Genomic DNA, 19,174 nt, shown 5'->3' on the forward strand with positions numbered 1-19,174 from the left:
TTATCAACTATAAACAGCAAGATAGGAGCGATAAGCTAACGCATGAATTTTCTAATATGTGGATATATAGGTGACATCCACTGAAGGGTTCAGATTATTTTAATTTCACCATTTTCTATTCTTACTTTTTCACTTTCTATCTAGTTTTCTATATTTCACCTACATGTATTTTGAAATAAACACTTTTGCCAATTACTATATGATTATCAATGTATAATTGACATATCTATATATGAAAGATTATTACCAGTGGACTGGAGTGCTTTTTTGTTTTACTCTAACTCTGTTCTTTAAGTATTAAAAAAAAAATATTGCTGATTTGCTCAGTCAGAAGGTAGTAAGTAGAATGAAAACATGTTTGATGTATAATCTTTGTTGCATATCAAGGTGCGCTACACACAAGTGTCTATATGATACAAAGTTTGGGTAGAAAGGCAGCTGTAGTAGAATAGTGCATAATGGTGGGCTCACATGTGTTTACTGCTGTGTGGTATCCTTGACTTTTAACTTAACTTTTCCTGTGACTGTGCAAAATTTTGGTTTCACTTATCTCAGCTTGTTCTCTTATCTTGGCTATATTGAGCATGATTGCGTATGATTTATGTCCCGAAATCTGATCCCTCTGTTTCAGTTTAATGAATACATGACTGCAGAATGCGTGTTAGAATCCACTGTTTTCGGACACAATGTAGATAAGCTACTTGTAGTGCTGGTGGCCAATGCAATGTGTATTATGACACTGGCGCTGGAACCAGGCTTTCATTATTTGATTCAGTTCCTGGGATCTTTATTTTTAACACCCAGCATTCAGAAGCACTTCTGCATTGGGGTTGCCATGGAAACATGTGAAGCTGCAATAAGGCTTGTTATGAAGAGGCGAAAACCCTATCATCAAACAGTTAAATAACTTCCTGTACCCTTAGTTCTCCTGGTAATGTCTGCCTGGTCACAAAGGGATCGGATGTGTTTCTTACATAAAACCTGAGTATATATAATTTTCCTTTGATGAATTTCTACGAACAATGCCACCTCCCATACTGCTGTTTGACAAAGGCATAGTGCTACAATCCACACATTGATCCACTAATTGCACAAAAAAATGCACTGCACAGTCCTGTGACAAAGCTCTAGTAAGTTGTCCAAACATACCAGAAAATGCATTTGTGGTGTCTTTATAAATCAAATCCCTGAATCTCGCAGGGCTTTATAATGCAGATCCTAAAATCTCTGGTTTTAATTTTAGACATATCCAAATTAAAAAGGTAATGCCCCTGCTGCCTTTTGAGGGCATGCTATTCAATTACCCCCACCTCAGGAATTATTGTCAAGAATGACTGCCTTTTAAATGGCTGTGGTCTAGAATACGTGACATTTTAATTTTAATATAGCAGAAGAATCTTGGGAAGGACTCATTGTAGGCCCTCCTTCTCAGGGTACTGGAGAACAGTGGCTATTCCAAGCAAAAAACAAATAACTTTTATTTACTAATCCACCAAACTGGCAGAACTCGGAAGATCTTATAACTTTTATTTTCTGACCTAAACCAATACACTAAATTGGTGCATTGTTAATGAGTTAACTAGCAACATGTTGGATAAAGTTGTTAATTGTGTGGAGACAATAAATTAACGGTTTAAACCCAGCTGTTGAACCGGAATTGAAGCCCTATGCCTGTCTTTTGTGTTGGGGAAACTCCATCTAGGACTATAGCCAACATTCCCTCCCTTTCTTCTGACCTGTTTAGCCCTAGCCCATATTGTTTCACCAAGCCTTTAGTTTCACAACCACATGTTTAACCATCTAGACTGTGCAAATGGACTAAAAATACCACCAATGAACATTTCTGGGGCATATCTTCTAAATGAGTCAAGAAAAGCTAAACCAATATGATTTCTAGTCCCTCTAATTATTAGTCCCTCATTGGGTGTGGCCTCCTCCTCTGGCTGTCAATGCCAAAGTGCCCAATTGATTATTTTTTTAAACTTTACTTTGATACCTTGTTTTAGGACATTTAATTTCATTGCAATGTTGTGTAAAAAAAAGTACTGCTGTTAATAAAATAAAAAATGTATGGAAACTGAAAAATTCAACACTGATCACACCTAGAACATTCACCAGCTAGATTAGAGAGTAACCAATCAGAGCACTGGAGCTGAAACCTAAAGTGGTGGCTTGGTAAATTAACAAATTGGATGTATGAAAAATTCAAATAGAGGTTTGACAGAAACCTCACATCACATTTCTGTGCTGCCAGAGGACCCTGCTTCTTTTACTCTCTAACGCAGTCTGTGGTTTCCTACTTGCCTCCATTCCCTTCTGTATGTCACCTTGCCCCCTCACTAAAATAAGCAAATAAGTAGGCACATCACATTCGCCCACATGTTCAGTACACTCAATTCCAGGATGAATGGAATACTGCTGTGAATATTCTGAATCTGATTTCCTGGCTATAGGTTGTTCTATCTCACACGCCCCAACCCACTTCAAACCTGAAAACATTCTGGATGATGAATACTGATAACAAAAAGATACTTAATCCCATAATATACATACATAAACAGATCAACAATAACCAGAGCAAAAAGAATTATTATTAATAACAATCAGATGACCAAATCTAAAACAAATACAATAATAAATTAATTTTATTTTTTGAGCATAACAGTATTAGTAACAGTAGTAACAATATTTCAACAAATAGAAAAAAAAAAAAAGATATTTTAATTTTTCTGCATGAAACAAAAATAAAAAGCACACCAGCACATAAAATAAGAAAAAATAACTATTGTGCTATTTTTCAACAATGTCATGACTTGAAGAATAAAATAAATACCTTGTGTTTGCTTTAGGGGCAGACAGAAAGCTGACTCTTTATTGATGGAATGGCGCAGAACAGATGCACTAAGCCGATGCATGGTCTGTTCTTGATCTGAAAATATGTTACAAAAAAAGATGGAATATTTTCATATACTTCAATGTCAAATTCAAGGAAATAAATTCACTGATGGTTGAAATGTGATCAAAGGCCTTTTCTAATGAAAGTACTTCACGGATGAATGTTCTTCAAAGTACACTCTCAAATAGGAGGTGACAGCATCTCCCTTCCCTTTCTTTTCTCTTTGCATTTTTAATCATGTTGCTTGTCATGCCTGCAATAATTTGAGTCTTTAACCTGGAAATCATACTAACTATCCTTATTACAAATTAAAAAAAGAATCAAATAGCATGAAAAGTATTAAATACAATAAAAGTTATAATTACAAAAAGAAACATAATTTATACATCACTTTCAGATGTTCTGAGAATTGGAGGCATCATTTTAATAATCAAAAATACCTTTTTACATGTTAAACCCTTCTCTGTAGGGACAATTTTGGACACAGTAGGTAATATTATTTTATACCCAAAATATTTCGCTTCTAATATCATTGCACATGCTGTGCGATATCACCAAGGTCTACCACAAAGAAAGGTCAATACTCACGTCACGAGAAATTACTAACTGGTTTAATACTTAATAAGTCTAACAAAGTCAAATGGCCAACAATCTAAATATTTACTTCATTAGTATATCGTATATACATAGTATATACTGATGAAAATTAATGTTAAAATGTTTAGCAGTGCTCCTCATAGTGTAGTAGCAATTATTTGCTTTATTCAATATCTGGATTTAAAAAATGTCTGGTTTTACAGATAATAGTTTGAACACTCTTTCATATTTTTCAGTCATAATTGTGACAGTGTGCATGTTTTTAATTGGAATAACAAATTTGCATAAGGCATGTTCCTCAATTTGCAAATGGAAAAAGTGGGACACATAAGAAATGCAAACATTTTTAAAAACAGATAGAAAAAAGATGTATTGTGCCACTTACTTGTACAGAACAGTCCCGAGGTTTCAGATTGTAAATAATCAATATAGAATAATGAGCTACACATACAACATTCTAGTTCTAAAACTCTTAAGAAGATCCAATTATCAAAAAATATTCAGAGGAGTCCAGCCAAATATACCATCAGGGTAAAAAAGGGTCCTTTTAGGAAAGGGAGACTTTAGCGAAAAAGATAGACAGTTCATTAATAAAACATCTCAAATTTATAGCAGTGTGAGATATGCTGCTGCTGGCATGGAAGCAGGGGTGGGCTTGGCCGGAGAGAAATTTACTATTTTGGGCCGGTGCATGAACCGGCCCAAGACGCTATCATTGGACGCAGCCCCTCGTCCTCCCCTCCTCCTCCCCTTGTGGCTTGTCATATGGGACGCACACCATTTGACAGCTGCCGTCCCATGTGTGAACTGCCGCAGATGTGCGGGTGGAATAAGGTTTGTGTGTGTGTGGACAGTATATATTGTGTGTGTGTGTGGGCAGTATATATTGTGTGTGTGCGTGTAGTATATATTGTGTGTGTGTGTGTGTGTATGTGTGTAGTATATATTGTGTGTGTATGTGTGTAGTATATATTGTGTGTGTGTGTGTGGGCATTACATATTGTGTGTGTGTGTGTGGGGGGGGGCAGTATATATTATGTGTGTGTGTGTGTGAGCAGTATATATTATGTGTGTGTGTGGGGGGGGGCAGTATATATTGTGTGTATGTGTGTGCGGGCAGTATATATTGTGTGTATGTGTGTGCGGGCAGTATATATTGTGTGTGTGTGTGTGTGTGTGTGGACAGTATATATTGTGTGTGTGTGTGGGCAGTATATATATTGTGTGTGTGTGCGGGCAGTATATATTGTCTAAAATGATAACCATGCTACATCATAGGGGGTTACCCTGTCTAAAGTGCCCAGGCCACCCAGGACCTTAATCCAGCTCTGGGCCTGGACAAAAAGATATATATATGGATTAAGCAACACTAAAATAGCCTCTTTTTATATAGATAAATATATATTGTACCAAAAACCACCTTTTAAGGATGGGCCAATGCTGTGTGCTTGCCCCCCTCCCCCCCCCCCCCCGGGCTAAAGTCTGTGAGCCCTCCCCTGCATGGAAGTGTTAGCTGAAACGTGATTGTGGTTATCTTTAAAAGTTAATCTTGTAAAAAATAATATTTAAATAGTAAAAATGTATTCTATATTTTCTTTACATTTTATCTAATCTTAACAGCCCATTATACTTATTAGCTTTTGCTTTAGTAAGCACATTATGTAAGCGAAAAATGACATAAGGCATAAATACTTTAGTCATGCTAGTGGCATTGCAGTCATATGTATAAAAACTTTTCTTTTAGTGTGCTTTTCTATTTTGGCTCATGTAAAATACATGAAATGTATATATTAAATTGAACATAGTAAAATCATGCTCAAAGAAAGCAGAAGTCCCCTCAAATATCTATCCATCTATCTACATAACAAGTGCAGAAGCCAAGCAGAAGGGCATGACCAATACACTCTGTAATCAGTTTGACATTGTTAGTACAGTATTCCTTGCACATAGATGCAAAAGGAAAATGAACATTAAGTTGATCTTGCATACAGAATGTTTCAGAAGAAAAGATTGTGACTCTGTAAATTCTATGTAGATCTGGTCTCGAGTACATACTTACTGCAGAATTGGAGCAACATAGTTCCATCGTTGAACAAGAAAAATCAAATCAAACTGTACGATGTGCTTTGGAACTATAATCGCTCATTGTTGGAGCATACACACTAATGTGATATCGGGCCAAACAGTCGTTTATCGGGTGATTGGCCCAAAAATCGGGTGAAAAACCTGTCGTGCGTACCCAGTCTTTCCCTATTAATCACTCTTATTTATCATTTAAAAACTTGACAGAAATGTAACCAACATGATCTGCTAAACAAGTTTAATTTATTTATTTTGAAATATCTTTGTATTATATTGTTACGATTGTATACATTTTTGTGTTTCATTGTAGGTAGCGTATTATAGCATGTAAAAAATGTACAAGCAAGACGGGAGAAATGCAAGCCTGTCTCTCATCAAATGATATTCAGAGACCTGGCAGCTGAGTCTACAGCTTTCAGCAGTTAGCACTGCAGTCTGTCAGATAAGTATGTCTGTTAATAGCATATCATCTAATGGGTGAAGGTGATGGGAGAATAATAGTTATAATTGAAGATACCCTTTAAGTAAATGATGACACATTAACCAAAGGATTACTGTCATTATACTAAATGTCATTTGGGTCTTGACATCTGTATTTGGAAGTCTATAATAAGGTAGCAGTGACATTTTAGTCCATATAGCAGACCTTTGTGGTAGCTGAATGTGAGGCTCTGGTTTGAGATGGGCCGTACTGTAATCAGCCACACATCTGGAGACCAAAATGATGGATTACAGAGATTAAGTGAGGTATTACATACAATATCAAATTATTGTATACTTCTATAATTGTTTATGGAACATTTGTATATACAATGATGAATACCGTACTATTTATACTCCTCCCAATCTACATACCATCAGATGATATCCAGTGGTATAAAACAATAATAAATGCATTAATTCCATAGAAATTCCATTTTATAATACCACTCTCTTATAATGTAATGTTTGGACTGCTCAAAAATCTTGGTTTTGGGTTTAGTACAGTAGTGTATGTTTCGTTGGGTACTGGCTTTGGTTAGCAGCAGTCTTCAAATTACAACTGTACCATAAGTACCAGCACTGTGAAGCTTACAGAGCGGCCATGTGATGATGTAGATTTAGTTACGAGATCGTTTTTGAGGCTGAGGTTTTAGAATGTATCCTGTTCACTATCTTTCCCTCTTTCTTAAAAAAAACTTTTTCCTTTGGGGTATGCTGCCATTATTTTCTATACTGCTGCTGCAATTATTAGGCTTTGATGATCACCTGTGTATAGTAAAACGTCTCCAAATAGCAAATTATGTAAAAAAATGTGTCACACAAATGCTTAAAATTCCCTTAACTCGTGTAGTCCATATCTATAATATATATTTAATATTCCCTGTTCAATGCTTAATTCTTACAAGTACTTAAATACAATGGCATATATAGCTAATACTTACTTTATGGTATATCCAATAGAAATGTTTCAAACCTATCAACTATATATAGTTATATAAACATAGCAATATAATGTGTTTATTGCCTGTTAACACATAAGTAAAAACACAGATAAACAACATTGCATGGATATATGCCTTATAAACATACTTGCCAACATTGGCAGGTTAAGTTCCGGGAGGTCCGGGGGTCAGGTGGGTGTGTGGGGGCGGGCCTCGAAAAATCGTGCCGTTAGCCCCGCCCCCAAAGCTGTCACCACCTTTCCGACCAATAAAACAAGGAGGTGGGGCCACAATGACGCGGCCGTGACGCTGTTAAGCCCCGCCTCCTCCATTCACTTACCACCGCTGCCTGGAAATCGGGAGAATTGGCAAGTATGCTTATATATGTTTATAAAACAGAAAGCTATTTTGTTTAAGCCAAATGCATGTGGAAATGCATATCGCTTATTAACTGCATCTATATGCATTTATAATATATTTCTATTGAGATGAATGTAACTTATCAACTGTGTTGACTTGTGTCAGGTGCACTGTATTGTAGAAACATTCAAAAACACACTGTAGCACACGTTACATGCATGTAAAAATTTTACTTACTTGGTACAATGATTTTTATTTTTATAGGAGTCTACATGCACTTAATTGTTTTTCACGGTCCTTTCAAATACTAAAGCATTCTGATATGTCCTTTTTCTTGCATTTGTGAGGAAGGTGCCTGATTGGAGGCAGGTATATAGCGGGGATACTCCAGTCTCACATGGGACACAGCAGCATTTCCCACTTATGGGCAAAGCTATTTTGAATGGATTAGTTTTGCACCAAGCAGGGGCAGTCACAGTGAACCAATACAGTGGGTGATAAAGAGTACATAAATAATCTATTATTTATGTATCATTTTATAACCTATAACAGATTCAGCCACAATAGAATTGAAAGGTGACTGTGCACATGAAAATCCCCCCCCCCCATCTGGGACTATGGGTGGTAACTACTTGATAAACAGGTTTGAACATTTGGTCAGTAATTGGCATATGAATGCAGTGAGCAATTCCTTTAGCCAGATTCTATCCGCCCACAAGGAAAAAGTTCTCCCCCCTCACTCCATGCTGGATTTCCAGACTGATAGGTCAGACATGCTATGATGCAGGTCATGGCTTACATAGGCCCTAACTAGTGTGGATGATGGAGCTGAATGTAGTAAAAAGGTGAGTGAATATGGATACATGAATGTTGTAACTTGAGAATGAATGTTGTAAGTGAAAGTTTAAATGAGAATGAAAGTGTGACATAAATGCATGCCTGGTTGGGATAAATGAAAGCATTTATGTTTGAATTCCTGTTGTGTTGGGGATCGATTGGATAGGCTTTGGTCATGGAGACGTTTGTGCTATGTGTGAAATACCATGTGTTAAAATTGGCCAGTGGACATTGTGTGTTAACGGCTGAATAGAGAGCTATTTGTCGTGGATTGGCTAAATACTGCTTGTAATGAGTAATGGGTCTGTACTGACTTCACATTGTTTAGTGAGTGAGACCTTGTGGGCCTACAAAGCATGGCAAGTCAGCCATTTTGGATGGTGACTACATTGCATAGAAAGTGATCAGATCGTTAAATATAACATTTTGTATTGGTGTTATACATAGTTCTGTGTGGTTTTGTGTTGGTTTCAGGAAGTGATCAGATTGTTAGATATGCATAGAAAGTGCAGGTTTCGTTGGCTATGTTGGTTTATGCATAGAAAGTGGAGTAGTTCAAACTGGTTATAACCATGTGTTTGAAAATGGCCGCTGGACTTTGAGTGAGGTATGCATGCTGGTCTGTATGGATTCTCCCCTCCCCCTTCACTACACAATGCATGCACACACATACACTACACCTTTAGACAATAGTCAGTCAAAACACACACAATTACATATATATCTATATTACAGGCAATAAGTATGATATATTGCACTAAAATCTATATTGTGTGTACAATATTGTTACGCTGTTTATTGTTCTATAATATAATACAACACGCTTTAAACAAAGCTATATCTTGTTGTGATTATTCTTGAAATTTGTCGATATAATGGAATATAAGAATGATATTTCTTGGGTTAATTTAGAAATACCTTTTGCGAGGAGTTGGTTGACGGTAATAGTCATATATATAACGGTATTAAATGATCATACATACATTTGCCAGTATATTAAGGAGATTGTAACCCAAAAGGGGGGAAAAACCCTTTTACAGTGGGGCATCGACTGACCAGTCATGACTCTCCATGGAGAGCCAATCAGGACTCAGCTCGGACCTTTTAAACCGCTATATTAATACCTGCTCTGGGAGGGATAGTCAGTCCATGGTCAATTGCAAATTGCATTGTCTATCTTTTCTTATTATTTTATTTGATGTTTTGGGCATTTTTAGATTTTTAGACTTTCCCCTTATTTTACACTTATCAGCCCTTAAAATACACAGAGGGGACTTATGTGTGACAGTTACAGGCTAGTTGGTGCTAGTTTGCAATTTGGTTATGCCAGGGTTTCCCAAACCCAGTCTCCTCAGGGCTCCCCAACAGTGCATGCTTTCCGGATCACATGTGACATAATTACAATGTGTCAGTCAGTAATGAATACACCTGTGCTCCAGCAAGGAGATATGGAAAACCTGCACTGTTAGGGAGCCCTGAGGACTGGGTTTTTGGAAACCCTGGGTTATGCCCTTGTGTTGTGTGACCACACCATCTTTAGCTCAGTATGAAGCTGAGGAGATAGCTCAGTGAGTGGCTGTTTTGTGTTCTGCAGGAGGAAGGTAAGGGAACTTGCAGGCCCAGACTGGGGACAAGTTAAAAGCAAATAGGTGGTCTGTTCCTTGAAAGCTGGATTTTGCCAGGCAGGAGCCCAAGAGAGTCCTGGACTACAGAACAGCAAGACTATATAGTGGCCAGTTGGTGAAAGGAGGGATAATGTCTCTGGATAGCTGGTACCATGCTAAAGGAACACAGTAACTGGCTACAGAGAAACCTCAGCTATACAAAAACTGTATATTTGTGTGTTCAACCACTAAAGCGGACGTAGTAACTGGCCTCGCTGTACACTTGTTAGAGAGGGTCCAAGAAGTGAAGTAGTGTCCTGAATAGGGGCTAGGTGTTTGTGTGTCTTCTATCAAGCAGTTAATTTTAACATCTGTTGCTAAAGCTGATTAAAACTCATTTATGTTAATACATATACAATACTCAGCATTACTTGTTGGAGACCTAGGCTGCACCTAAACACTATATTACTTAACAAAGATTGCTACCCTTCAGACTATTTCTGTTACATATACAATATGGAAGCTAGTAGATAGCATTTAACTTTTTTTAACCACTTTATAAAACAGCTTTCAGTTCTATACTTAGACTGCAAGGCTGTAGCAGCTGAATGATTATCACAGTGTGGGGACTGTGAATAGAAGGATTAAAATACTGTCAAATGCAGAAGGATTGTTCAGTAAGTACAACTAGAGCTGGATTAAGGCTTTTGGGATCGGCAGGAGTTAGGACAGCAGGGTCCCTATTGTCTAAAATTAAGGCATAGTGTCTTCATTCACGAGAGAAAAACTGTGTTATTGTTATCCTCATATCGCTCTCATTGCAGCCTCCACTATGTGGCTCCATTGTCGGCCCCCCCTCTATCATTGGTCTCATTGCAGCACCCCCCTCCCCCATAGGTCTCACTGCAGTACCCTTCTCCACTGCTCTCATTGCAGCCCCCTCTACCTCATAGGTCTCATTGCACCCTCCCTCCTCCCCCATAGGTCTCATTTCAGCACCCCTTCCCCATAGGTCTAATTTCAGCACCCCCCTCCCCCATAGGTCTCATTGCAGCCCCTCTCCTTCCCCATTGGACTCATTGCAGCCCCCCTCTTTCCCTATAGCTCTCATTGCAATTCCCTCCACTGTCGCCCCCTGCCTCCTAGGTGTCATTGTAACTCTCCAGCACTCCTTGCTTCTCAGGTAGGAAGTGATTACACTTTCGTTCTGAGCACTGCATTGTGGGGCTGCCAAAGACTGTGATTAGTCACATGCATTTTTAAATGCATGAGACTAAATCTTTCCGTACAGAATCCTCAGAACACGGTTTGAGCGCTCCAAGAAGTCTGTACAGAATGATTAGCCTCATGCATTTAAAAATGTTTAAGATTGATAACTGTCTCTGGCAGCGGACCCTGAAAGGGGCCCCTGGTATCCCCCTAAATACGGCTCTGAGCACAAGAACAGAAAAGTGCATACATAATTCATATGTATGCTACTATTATAAATAATAAAATAATTAATATTTTCAATGCATAATATGCAGTTTGCCTGGGTATCTTACAGATAAACACTCTCACGGGGTCACAAACATCTCAAACAGGAATTAAATGAAGCTTAGCTGCCTCAGGGTGGCAAAGTTGAGTTTAAACATAATGAAATATAGAATTGTTTGTAGTAAGATACCAAGAAATTGAGTTATCTTTCCCTCTGTCTCACTATCACATTTACATTAACAGAGTAGAATGCAAAAAGTTGCTAAAAACAAAACCACTTCTATATGACCTCTAATTTTAATTGAATTGATACACTCGAAGATAGTTGCACCCATGCTGCCTGTCACTTAGTTATGCCCAAGTATGCATGCTCTTCATTCTTTATCTAGAGAGAATAGTGTCTTAGCAGATGTTGTTTCAAAAATCTATTAGAGGAAAGTGAGAGTTAGAGCTTGGTAACACAAGCCTTAGGACTTCCCGCTGGAAAAATTAGTTCAGGGTAGTTTGGCACATGTTTTGCTGGGAGCTAAGAAGAAATTAAATTCAATTAAACGGTGTGGGTGAAGAGTTCATGCCTTGGTTTAACCCTTATTATTTTTCCAATCTTCACTAACCAATACACTGTATAGGAAAATTCAATTTATAAACAAAGATATACACTATAGCACAGTTTAAGTTGGTTGTGAAGCCCATAAACTATATATACAGAAGTAGCATATCATTTTACTGAAATATAATTATTGCAGAGAATAATTTGAATAAGCACTATGGTCTAGAATGTAACGCAGTAAATTAAATGTATATTCAAATCTCTACATAAATATATACAATGAACATCAACATGTTTTTAATAAATAAAAAAAGTATAATCATTGTGTTCTGACATAAGAATGTGCCATTCTACATTACTCAACTCAGGTACTCATAGACTGGGATAGCTGAAGTTTAAAATAAAGTGAGAAATGTGATTTTGCTAAGCTGACACCATCTTGTTGCCTTATAGCCATTTTGTTCTCTTATAGCTTAAAGCCAGATTAGTTTGTAGGAGTAATTCATTATTTGCAAGAACCATGCTTATGACCTTGGATATAGCAGGTTGAGATAAAACCAACTCCCCCTTGGGGAGTACTCCTGTGTAAAAATGTTTGAATATAGGAAGATCTGAGGAAAGGAAGCATGAGTGGTTAAAACCTTTTGGGGCGTAGTTTTCTGTAAAACGTGATTTTTGCTATATAGATAGGGACTTGTAACTAATAAAGCAGAGCTAATTGTACACGCAAACCATGCAGTGTGTTTAATTATCTCCAGCTGATGAGCTCATAACTGATAAACTGACACTTACAGGTGAACAATCTGATTTAGATTCGACAAAAGCAATAATCACTTTATTGCCACAGCCAAGGTAAAAACACAACAAAGAGAATTTGCATGTCACACAATTAATGTGTTAAATTGTACCAATCATGGCACATTAAATTATCATGTTATTATTGATAGGAAAAAAAAAAAGAGATATTTTAAGTGCCTCGGTATAGTGAAAAAAATCTGCATAGTCTGTAATGGTATGGTAAAAAAGGATATACATATTGCAGAACATAAATGCTTACTGTACCTCATGAATGATTATAAAAGGTGTATCAAGAACTCAATTGTGCTCTTTTTCTAGAATAAATGTGCTTCATCGGTAAATACCAGTCCGAAGTCATGACATGCCCAAACATAAAGGCCCATAATGACAACATACAGCCTCAATATGCCACCTTATAGCGTAATATTTTCATATATCTATAATATAAAAGCCTAGTGGCGTGTGTTAGACTGTGTGTGTGTGTGTGTGTGTGTGAAAAAAACAAAAACAAGCTGCAGCGCCACCTGCTGGGCAGAGTTATACACTGACCTACTAAATTCTTAAGTGTGTGTGGAAAAAAAAAACTCAGAAAGGGCTGAAATTTGGTATACTACGATGTTTTTAATTTGTTAATTTAATTTGTTAATTGTTAAAAGTGTTTATAAAGATTTTAAAAATATATATATATATATATATTTCTTGAAGGAGAAGTGACAGTTGGGAGTAGTTGGTGGTTGCCGGGGGTGACAGTGGGGAGTGGTTGGTGGTTGCCAGGGGTGACAGAGCGAGAGGAGTGTGATACTCAGGACTGCTGAGAGAGATCCCTGTGTCTGGATAGACATCTGGATAGATGTTGCGATGAAGATGAAGGATGAGGTGATGGAGAAAAATGATGAGGTGGTGACATGTGGACAAAACCACGTTAAAAAAGGGCGCTTGCATCGGGAAGTAACGCTCTTCCCCTGAGGAGGCCTGGGCTATGGCCCAAATGCATGACAAGAACCTTTTTAACACCTTAAGCTTGATTTGACTAGAATGCATGAGTATCATGCACGGGTTAACTTGTATATATATATATATATATACACACACACTGTATATATCCTAAAGACTAGAGCTACAGTATGAGGAACTGTAACTTTTAGCCTTGTGATTAGTTTGACAGTGTTAAAGTTTGCTCTTTCCACCAAACTTCTTGTTGATTAGCTGGAATTCAAGCTTAGCATTGTACAACCATTGAAAGTGCTACAGCAAATAACCCCTCAGCCTTGGTAAAACATAAAATAGCTCAAATTTGGCAGTTTACGCATCGAACATATACAATTCTGTATATCATAAATTAAAAATAAATCAATAAAGAACACTGACTATCTATAAATCAGTTTATTATACACACTTTTCTTCTTTGGTGACAAGTGAAATGAAAATACAATTATGGGAACTAATAAATGTGCAGCTGCTGATTATATCTGCCAAATGATAATGTCCTTTAACCCCAAGGAACTCAAACTGCTGTGAAGATAATATTTTACACTATTTCTTGGCTATTAATTTTCATTATGATTTTCAGACAGTGGATGTATTGAGATATTCATCATTATTAAACTGTGAAGCAAGTTCATTTTCACTATCTCATTATAATATGCCTAACCTTTTGCTACCATGTACCGTATTTAATTCAATTAATCCATTGCAGTTTTGAAATAATTGCACTGTTATCGTTAAGCAGCTATTAAGAAAATACTTTACCAGTTAGAATAACGTCGACGAGAACATGTTCATTTGTGGGATTCTTAAAGGTGATGCTGACAGAGGCCAGGCTTCCAACACAGGCACTTATGCTTGCTGGTTCCATAGGTTGGGGAATGAGGCCTACTCCTGATACATGGAATGTCCATTCTTCAAGCTGTTAAAAACAAAGGTCTTGTTAAGATTGTTAAGATTAAAACATACCTCACAACAAATCTGATGGGAAAATTAGGCAATGCCCCTGATCAAACCACGCCCTATGTCACTAAGGACCCCATGGAGTGCACAGAAATCTGCGATATTGCGCTACCCCAATGACGAGAGTAAGAGAGAGAGATAGAGAGGTACAGTATATACAACATAGTATACATATATATATATATATATATATATATATATATATATATATATATATAAACACATAAAAAAATCAGTTCTTGGAAGTGTCTTATTTTTATTCAGCTCTTTATGTTCTTATATGAAAAGTACACAAATAGCTAAGTCTCTGGAGAACAAAGCAAAGTCTCTGAAGAGTTCATTTGCCAATTTCATTAAGGATCAGGTGCATCGGAACAGCACGTGTTTCAACATCTTTAAAGATGTGCCAGCAGCTTATGGGCACTCCTGATATGTTTGTTGATCGCATCATGTTTACCGTGTCCATAACTCCCTAACGTTGCCATCTTTGTAATTGAAGACTGAGAAGCAGCTGCATGAAAAGATAATTCACTAAAGCCATGATGCTATCTGTTATTGCTCAAATATTATCTAAATTTGATTTATTAGCAATGTATTTCCATTACAGTATGGTAACGTTTTTAAAGAAACTGCTTTATTTTAAGCAATAAACATATAAGGAAACAGGGGATACCAGTAGTAGAAACAATATATTTGTACATTGCTTATTATGGTTACTCCATAATGTCCAATTTTAACACTATACTTGTTTATTATATATAATAATTATATTTTTTAATATAATTATTTTTTACAGTAAGGATACATGTTATGCTATATATGAAATGTATTAAGTGTTGTGACCAATCAGGTGCATTTATATTCTCACTTAACTCCATAGTGACATTTAATACCCTTGTAATCTACAGTAGCAGAATATTAATCTCCATTTAATAACGCCAATGTGCCCACTTAATTTAGTGTAGATAACTATTACTATGATACCACTAGGTTGCCTGATAATGAATGGAAACACACTGAGGGGTATATTTACTAAACTGCGGGTTTGAAAAAGTGGAGGTGTTGCTTATAGCAACCAATCAGATTCTAGCTGTCATTTTGTAGAATGTACTAAATAAATGATAACTACAATCTGATTGGTTACTATAGACAACATCTCCACTGTTTCAAACCCGCAGTTTAGTAAATATACCCCTGAGACACTATATTCAACGATTTGGGTGTTTAATTGACTTTAGTTACAGCCCTAGAACACTTAAAATCAATGCACCACTGTAAAGTCAACAACTTTAACTTCATAGGCAAAGATACACTAACAATCCCAAAAAGAAGACATTCAAAAATCACTTACACACTAATATAGATATAGACATTTGGAATTTCTAAGACAGTTTAACCAATTGAGCAATAATCCCTCACCTCAACTATAAATCCCACTACATTCATAAGTAATACCATTAATCCAAAATATACTCATACTCAGTTGCATTCTCTCTCTCTCAACATTCTTCATATTTAGTATACAAATCCAAACCCCCCTCAATTTCTATTGTTCACCCACTCAGCAATAAATATTGAACTACAGATACAAATCTGATACACACAATATACATTTCTTCAGCAACGTTACTATATTTACACATTTTCCACAGAGCTCTAAAAATAAAATTGAAATGCATCCTTGGAGCGACTGAAAGAGCTAGGCTCTCTGAAAACACTATGGATTTTGGAAATTAAAAGAATAATATCACAAGTTATTGCTACCATCATACCGACTAGAAGCCATGTTGTTTCCAGGTATGATCACGAGGGGTTTGTGTTTTGTAGCCGGCTTAGTGCTGGAAGGGAGAATAATGCAAAACCCAAGCTACACTGAAGTGGCTCATAACTGTTTATACACAGTGCCAGAGTTGGTTAACATTATGCCCAGCCAAACTTTACAACTGAATACAATTTTACAATACATTCAATTTACTTTACTATAATTCCATAAATATACCTATTATTTAACACACATCCCCATATCCAATACTTTACTCCCCCTGCCTTATTTTATCAACATAAATGTCCCCTGTTATAATCTCCACCTTGTGCCATTCTATTCCCCCTATTATTTGCCAACCATTCATACTTATACCCAACCAGTGAAAATTAAATTTACACATCCCTGGATGCATGCACATCCATTAATATCTATATTTATGATCTCAATTGAAAAAAATGTGGTTCGCATGCACTTCTTGCCACGATGTGCATGTAACCAGGCGACATTCAGAAACAATGTCGCCAATCACACAGCGCCCATTATCTAATGAATGCATATTTCCCACAGCACTTTAATATACACATAATAAAAAGACCTAAACAAAAAAAAAAAAAAGGCGCCATACCATGGACATACCATCTCCACAGCAACAAATGTCTAAGTATAACTTTCATCTAATCTGACAAAGTCCAAGAAACCATGTTTGTAATATTTACAACTTTTAGGGACATATTCAATTGACGGCGGGATCGCTGAAAATCCCGTGCTCCAAAAATATTACCGTTAATACGGTAATCCTGCACGTAAAAACCGTTAATTTGGTAATTTATTAACGGTAATATTTTTGGAGCGCGGGATTTTCGGCGTTCACCGCCGTCAATTGAATGTGTCCCTTAGACTTTTAGTTACAGCACTATTGGCAGTGGCATTACATAAAGAATATATTAGTAACTTCAAAAGGTGTGATCAGAGTACTATTGTGGTGGAGGTTATGTTTTTATAATATATATATATATATATATATATATATATATATATATATATATATATATATATATATGTGTGTGTGTGTGTTAGCTAATGAGCATATTTCATTTAACATTTAATAATGATATGACATAATAGGTGTGGTCCTGATTCATGTTCGGACACAAGTCCATTTGCGTAGCGTATCTTGCGTGAAATAGCTCTGCGCACACTCAGAAACAGTCATTATGCCATTGAGCAATTATGAATGACCAACTTGAGAGGCAGAATAGGGGAGGAAAGCAGAGGAGTAACATAGGCCATATACAGTAAGGGCGCGCCGAGGGCGTTCCGACACAGATGCGGCAAATTCAAGTCCTGACTTTCTTGTAATTAAGCTTGGTTTCTGCTGTATCATTTGCACCAGCTACAGGACAGGTGTAAGTGCCGACTGACACAGCATAGGGTTTGTTTTAAAAACTACACATATGCATGCCACTAGCTATCACAGAACAAGTGTGTGAAAATCAGATAGACTATAAAAAGGCATTGTATGTACAATACACATTAAAAGCATGTTTATTTATGTATTTAATGTTATAAAAAATATGTATACTTTTTTTAATTAATGATTATACTGCTAAGAGATGTTCATTTATATAATTTTTTAATGCTTTTTGATGTGACCTTGTATTGCACATACACCTGTGAGTATACTGCAGTCTGTTCTGCTTACGTACAGCAAGTAGTATGTAGACATAGTGTACTTACACCCTGATTCAAATGGAAACTTATATCAAGATATGATTGGATTTGAACATGGTCAGAAATATGCTCAAGTTTCATGCTCTTTTTTAAAACGCAATTTACGTTCAGGTTGTGTTCGGACATGAATCGTGCCAAAAAGTCCAAAAGTTAATATTGCTCATTTTCTTTAGATTCCAGATTTTCTAATTTAAAGTTATTTTTTTGGAGGTGTTGACTTGGTACCACAATTTCTGGTGGCCTCTATTAAAATGACCGTTCTTACACTTTAGACTTAGGCATTGCTTTCAGGAATTGCATACACATTTGGACAAGATTACTAAGCTTGGGAAACTTGTGAAATGGTTTTATCACACATAATTCCACTATATGCCCTTCCAGTTTGCATAGATTTCTGTCATGCAACTGGAATACCCTAGATTAGTGTTTCCCAACTCCAGTCCTCAGGGACCCCTAACAGGGCATGTTTTCCATATCTCTTTGCTGGAGCACAGGTGTATTCATTACTAACGGACACATTTCGAAAGATCCACAGGTGGTCCTAATTATTTCACTTATGACCTGGAAAACCTGCACTGTTAGGGGTCCCTGAGGACTGGAGTTGGGAAACAGTGCCCTAGATTAACTTTGAAGAGTGCAAAACCCAGCATCAATCCATGCATCGGTTTGCTATTAAGCATTTCTATTGCCATTTACACAATGGTAGCCCAATAAGTCTAAGCTAGATGCAAGATTTAAACTAGGGAAAGAAGCATAAGCTGTCTCTTCACTTCTTTGCTTTAGAAACATTTCATTTTCCACGAATGAAGGGGTTGCAATCTCTATGAGGCACAGCAATTCCGGGTCCCCCACCCCTCCTTCAGCAGCTCAGTGAATAATTGCCTTCAATAGGTTAAAATATAAGCTAAACATTGGTATGACAACAGCAAAATTGAATGATGGTATTCAGTGGTACATAAATAATTTTTACATGTTAGATGTGGATCCAACAGAGAGAAAGACAAGCTCATTTTTAGGAATGCTTTATAGGGGCTATGTAGCTCATAATTTTAAATAAAAGCAAAATAACTTGAAGACAGTTCACTGAGAAAATGTGCTAAAAAGATA

At 36.8% G+C, this 19,174-nt stretch overlaps 1 protein-coding gene across 1 annotated transcript in view; it reads right to left on the reverse strand.

Annotated features, from left to right (window-relative positions):
• Positions 1-19,174, reverse strand: part of CFAP47 (cilia and flagella associated protein 47) — a 402,255-nt gene that overhangs the window by 67,192 nt on the left and 315,889 nt on the right. The window contains exons 56-57 of the mRNA XM_075200313.1: positions 14,374-14,530; positions 2,834-2,929 (exon numbers count right to left, since the gene is read on the reverse strand). Of these exons, the coding sequence (XP_075056414.1) occupies positions 2,834-2,929; positions 14,374-14,530 (253 nt within the window). The remainder of the gene's footprint in view (positions 1-2,833; positions 2,930-14,373; positions 14,531-19,174) is intronic.

Source organism: Mixophyes fleayi, chromosome 2 (genome assembly GCF_038048845.1).
Source record: "Mixophyes fleayi isolate aMixFle1 chromosome 2, aMixFle1.hap1, whole genome shotgun sequence".
Lineage (NCBI taxonomy): Eukaryota > Metazoa > Chordata > Amphibia > Anura > Limnodynastidae > Mixophyes > Mixophyes fleayi.